This window comes from Cryptotermes secundus, unplaced genomic scaffold (genome assembly GCF_002891405.2).
Source record: "Cryptotermes secundus unplaced genomic scaffold, Csec_1.0 scaffold1679, whole genome shotgun sequence".
NCBI lineage: Eukaryota > Metazoa > Arthropoda > Insecta > Blattodea > Kalotermitidae > Cryptotermes > Cryptotermes secundus.
The window spans coordinates 401659-407668 of NW_019743676.1; the positions used below are offsets into that span (position 1 = coordinate 401659).

Genomic DNA, 6010 nt, shown 5'->3' on the forward strand with positions numbered 1-6010 from the left:
ATGTCATTTATAAAAAAAAAAAAATCCTATGATGTATGTGATTGGCCCCCAAAAAGTGGGCCCCCCCCATTCTCTCTCTCTCTCTCTCTATATATATATATAACACACAACCCTTTCTTTTCCTCAGTGAAAAAATAAAATATCAGGTCTGCTCTATGGTGGAAAATTTTAATGGTGCATTAATGTTTTTTATTTACGATAAGTATGAAGAGGGTAAGAAATTTATTTAAATATAAAGGTGAGTAGAAATAAAAAGGCTACATGTAAGCATAAAAAACCTGTGCTTGGTGATGCTTCATGATGCCCCCTGTCCCCTCCTCCTGTGTTTGAAGCCTGTACCTCTTCCTGCTGTTAGAATTCAGCCTCACACAGATACGCTGTAGAGAAAGTTGGGGGTGCTTCAATCACCCTTGTGATGATGGAGTACTCCTGTCGGAGAGACAACCAGAATGAGGCCATATCTGTTTCTTATTTCCTCAGCTCATCTTCTTCTGGAACAGTAAATTCTTCTGAATCGAAGGCTCTTAACACAAATGGATCTCTCATCCAGTCCAAGGAAGAACTATCAAGTGATCGGAAATACTTTTCATTGTTTTTACTCAGAAGTGACATACTTTGTAGAATTCAGTTGACAGAATATTTGTCGAGTCTGCAACTTTCTGTCACTTAAACACTTAAACTTTGTTCCCTTTTTTGATTCTGGATCCATAAAGTGTTAGTGTTTCCTTAAAAGAGTTAATTTTGTCCATACAAGGAAGAATATTTTCGTTCTTTCCCATGCATACACTTGTTAAGAGTGTTCAAGGCTTGGGAGGTGTCAGCTAGGAAAGCAACTGTATTGCATCAGGTCTCATCACTAAGCAGGTCAGCCAGTTCAGAATGTTCAGACGTGGAAAAATTATAAGCTGTTCCCTCAGTTCACAGAACCTTGAAAGCACCCACCTCACTTCTGTGCGCATTAGGAGTTCTGTGGGAGGAGCTCCCATCGCAGAACATGTTGCTGAACACAGCCTCCATTGTAATGGCCTAGAGATTTATATTTTGTTATATAGGTCTTCCTAGTTTTCAAACCAAAACTGTACACATTTCTTTTCTTTCCCATCTGTGCTATGTTCCCCACTCATCTAATCATTATCATTATTATTATTATATCAGCAAGGAGTAAAAATTATGTGCTTCTTAGTATGCAGTGTTAGAAGCCTCCTGTTATTCCATTCCCCTTGGGCACAGATATTCTTCTCAGCACCCTCAGTCCGTGTTCTTCCCTTACCGTCAGAGACCAAGTTTCGTACCCATTCAGTACCACAGGCAGAGTTCATTCATTATTACAGGGGGTGGGTTTCCCCATGCACCATGACCAGTTGTTGATCTATTGTACATCCCCCTTTGATATTCTACCGGTCGCCATACCCTTCTGGTACTGGTGCTTGCTATCAGCCCTGTTCAGCCAGCGAGTTCGGCCCATCTACTGGCAGTGGTACCCAATACTTCCCCCATCTACCGGAGGCATTGGAAACTACTTGGGCCAGAAACTTTTTACCTAATTTTGCTCAGAGGTCTCCTAGAGACATCTATGACACGGGACCCACGGCTTGAAGTCCCTCCCAGAGGACTTGTTCCCTGAATCTTTCCGCCCTTAAAAATTCCACGACCTCCACCGGTTTTGAACCCGTGTACCTTGAGTCACGACGTGGGAACGTTACCCCTAGACTACGGAGACCGCTACAGGCAGAGTTAGTTTTGTATATTTTAATTTTACTACTATTGTATAGAATTATTCATTGTAAGTTCCAAGAGATCCATAAATTAAAATGAATAACATGATTAATGTGGTGAATGATCATTGTTCTGGAAATTGGCCATTATGTTAAGTTCTTTCAAAACAGAGATGAAAAAGAGTAAAGTTGTCCCTGTGCTTATTAACTCCATGCATTCATAACCTTGGTAGTAGATGGCAGTGAAGGAACTGTCACAGCCTGGCCACTTTACACCTAGAGAAAGAACCCCAGTGCCCATTAGATATGAGGCTTGGAGGGCCCCACAGTTTATCTGGACTCTGTAGAGAAGATAAAAATGTCTTGTCCCTGTTGGGAGTGGCACCCAGATTCCTGAGCTGTCCAGCACATAATCAGTCATTTTACTGACTGAGCTATCCTGGCTCCTTTTTTCAAAACACTTGTGTTTTGGATGTCATCGGGTGTAAAAAGAGAGGTCTGTGCTCCATTGGATGTGTTAGAAAGAGCAAGTTTCAATCATTGCACCTCCAGTAATGCCTCAGAATTTCAGCCAAATCTTAAAAGATCAGCTCAGACTGAATGGAGTGCACTTGGTCACCACAACATAATACAGTAAATATATTAGTATACCACATTCACTCTGTAAACTGCATTGGCATGGACTTGAAACCATGATATGAACTAGGTATGTATTGTGAGCTGGTCTGTGTCTGGCTCTCTCTCTTGCCTCCCTGGTACATCTCATGTTCTTCTTTATATAAGCTGTATTGTTGCAGGTTCATTTGGAATGGGGAGTGGCCAAGGAGGTGTTCAACTGTCAGCAGCACAGCAGATGCAGCACCAGCAACTGGTTCATAATCAAGCCCTGTCAGGGTCACCAGTAAGCCAAATGCAGATGATCTCACAGCAGCAGTCCCTGGGTCTCCAGTCAGCGGCAGTTCCAACTAATGCTACACAGGTGATATATACAGTCCCGCATGCACTCAGCTTGAGGACTGCAGAATCCAGAGGATAACTGCTAGCTGTGAAATGTATATCATTGTGTTGTGGGTTCTGGTGGGTCAGTGGCCAGGTCATCTGTGGCTACTTGCACCTGGATATAAATGAAACAATCCTAAATGTGTAGGTGGAAGTTGATGATAAAACAGGCTGCACGTGGGCCAGTGAGGTCCCAAACAATGCTGAAGGTAAAATGGCTGAATTGGAAGGATAAGAGTTTCAGTTGTGAACCCCAACACCACAAAGGAATGCCAGAACCATAGGTATGTTACAGTGATTGTCTCCAAGGTGGGATGTGTCAGACAGTAAGAGACACACCATGCTGTGTGCAGACAGGTGCTGGGCCACCTGGCAGCAAATGTCCATTTGTAAAACAAGTGTGCTGTGCACATGCTTTTGAAACTGTCTAGCTGCTAAGAAGAGACCCGACCTTCATAAATGAAGGTACAGCCCATCGAGTTATGAATACATGACCTGTCAGTACAAAGTGCTCTTTGAAAATGTGCTGGCAGTACATCAGGGGAAGTGTTCTGCTTATCACATGTGGGATGAGTTTGAAGGTCACGGGATGGTTGCTTTTTGTGCCAGGGTGGACTGGAGAAGAATCTGATGGGAATGATATGCAGCAAGTATGTGTTATGGCACTGAAGAGTGGTCTGAAGGTGTGCATCCACAAGTCAGGAGCTGTACCTGTTGCGATGATTGTGTTGAGTTGCCAGGCTTGCTGCATAGGAACATATGGAAAGATATTTCCACATTCCACATGCAGACTCCCTGTGTTGTTGCAGAAGGCGCCAGTGACAAGACAGATCCCACCGTTATGGACAGGATCAATTATGAACAGCCTAGGTATTGCGGCGAAGCCATAGGCAAAGTTGCCATAATCTGGTATAGAGGGGATACGGCACAAGTTAAGTGAAAGCCTCACCATCCAGCCTCCGCCCTATTATCTGCAGAGACCATTTTGTGATGCAGAGCCATTGGAAGTGAAGTTCCTGTGACAGTTTTCTGTGAAGAAGTCCTAGATATGTGACAGCTGGAGCACATGTCAGAGTGCTGTTGGTAAGGAACAGATCAGGGGCAGGATGTGTACTCAGCAATTGTGTGAACCATACATGCTGGGTTGTTGCTGCAGAGCCATGTGTGACAAATGTGCGGCTATCTGTAGCTGGAACGCCCCAGAAACCGCAGTAGAAAGCAGTGGCTCATCATGCAGTGATGATGAGATTGATGAAACAGTTGTGTTAACTAACCATCCTGTTGAAGGTGACTGCAAATAGCATCACACCTGAAAGCAATTCATGTGGCCCTCCCATGTTATTGAAAGTAAAATGAAAGAAACACTGTACCAAGACAAACATGGAAAAAATAGCCCTGGAAAAAGTTAGCTCCTAATAATGCGTCAGTGAAGGTTCTTCACAATATATCCCAAGTTGGTATTGTATGCCTTCTCTGAGTTAAAGAAAAGAATGATGGCAAGTTAACACATGAAAACAATTCTGGATATGGTGCACCAGGTTTACCAGGTGGTCAAGAGTGCATATGTGGTGCCAGAGTTCATTTTGGTATTCAAGGGGCAATTTATATTCTCCAGGATACCGTCAAGTCAGCAAGAGAATAAATATATGTAAAGTAAATGAGATTGGATAGTTGTAATCAGATAACAGTGCTCTGTACTAGGGATTAGACATTAAGTGCAGCAGAATGGATGCTGTCATTAATTAAGATAGCCATATGCAGCAGTGGCAATTTGTGATCTTTGACAAAAGAATCCTGGTATTGATGTGGGGGTGTAAACTTATGCATTTCTTTTACAGATGTCAATGAGCCTGCAGATGTCACAGTCAATGTCAGTGAGTGCAGGAGGGGGAGGCTCACCCCATCACCACTCTCATCATTCCCAGCAGCCTGCAGCCCCACAGCAGCAGCCCATTGTAAGCTATGGAGGGAGTCCTGTTGGCGCAGGAGCAGGGAACCCAGGACCACCACCTCCGCAGCAGCAACAGCAGCACCCCCCAGCCACATCTAGCTCAGTAGCACCAGTCTCATCTGCACAGCAGAGTGTGTCACAGCCCCCACCGCCCACTCCAGACTTTAGTCTTGAATTCCTTGAACACTTGCCAACTGGAGATTCGAGTCATTTCTCGGCAGCTGCCCAGGAACTGCTCAATTCTCTTGATTCAACCTCAGCATTCAACCTGGACATCCTTTAAAACAAATGAAATTTCTTTCTGTCTCAAATGTGCTGCAAAGTTTAAGATGGCCATTCCACTACTAGTGTATGTTTGATTTCTTGTATATTTGAAGAATACTCCCTTCTGGGATGTCATGTCATGTAATGTGAGAGAATTTATACTGGGCTACATGGCATTACATCCCAAAAGATTGTACTTTTCGTAGTCATGCTGTGAGAATCTCGAATCCAATATCATATACATTTGTATATGAAGAAGATACATGTTTGTGTAACCTCCTGCCAGAGTCGTACTTTATTCACAACAGTTTCCTTGTCAGGTTTGTCCTGTATGTTCCTTTTTGTATGCATAAAATGCTGTTGGCAAGGAACAGTTAGTGCTCTGTTGTAAGCAACTAAGATGTTGATCCTTGGCACCTAATTTGGCAGGTATTGTCAATCTCCATGACAATTCCTCCAATAGTATTGTAACGTGTGGCGTTACTGAAGATGCCATTCGGATTGTTAATTGGTTTATTTAACAATGTACAAGTCTCGGCTACAATTAATTACAACACTGTTGTGTGGTTTCACACTTTATAACCCTATTCGCAATAATCAGTTCACTCTGCCCTCAGTAGTCTACACGTATTAATTACGATACGGGAGCTATACAAGTGTCACTGTATCACACACTCCCAATTACTCGATTACACACACGTCCGGTTCTTCTTTCCGAGAAGGCTGCTATGTTCCAACTCAACTCGTAGGCTGCTGCCTTGAGAACTGTTTTCGGCGACTGATACGCTTTTAACTCATTCATTGCTGACTGGAGAACTGTCTTCGGCCGCTGATACACTTTAACTGACTTCGGTGGCTGTGTAATTCCCTTATATAGTCGCAGTGTCTGCCTGTTAGGTAATGGGTGCGTAGCAATTGCAGCGTTGCGTGTTACGTCACCGCGGGGATAGGGGTGGGGTGTTGACTCGCCTATTACCATAGTAACGAGAGCGCTATGATGCCGCCACGTACCGCCCGGGGGGGGGGGTCCTCCGTTGCGCAACATGTCACAGTATCTTTTCTATTATTTCCAAGGTTTACT

General features: G+C 43.8%; 1 protein-coding gene across 4 annotated transcripts in view; it reads left to right on the forward strand.

Moving 5' to 3' along the window:
* Positions 1–5463, forward strand: part of LOC111874277 (neurogenic protein mastermind) — a 154002-nt gene extending 148539 nt beyond the window's left edge. For all 4 annotated transcript variants that reach the window (XM_023869640.2, XM_023869641.2, XM_023869642.2 and 1 more), the window contains exons 5-6: positions 2513–2694; positions 4553–5463. In XM_023869640.2, the coding sequence (XP_023725408.1) occupies positions 2513–2694; positions 4553–4948 (578 nt within the window). In that variant the 3' untranslated portion in view covers positions 4949–5463. The remainder of the gene's footprint in view (positions 1–2512; positions 2695–4552) is intronic.
* The last annotated feature ends 547 nt before the right edge of the window (positions 5464–6010 follow it).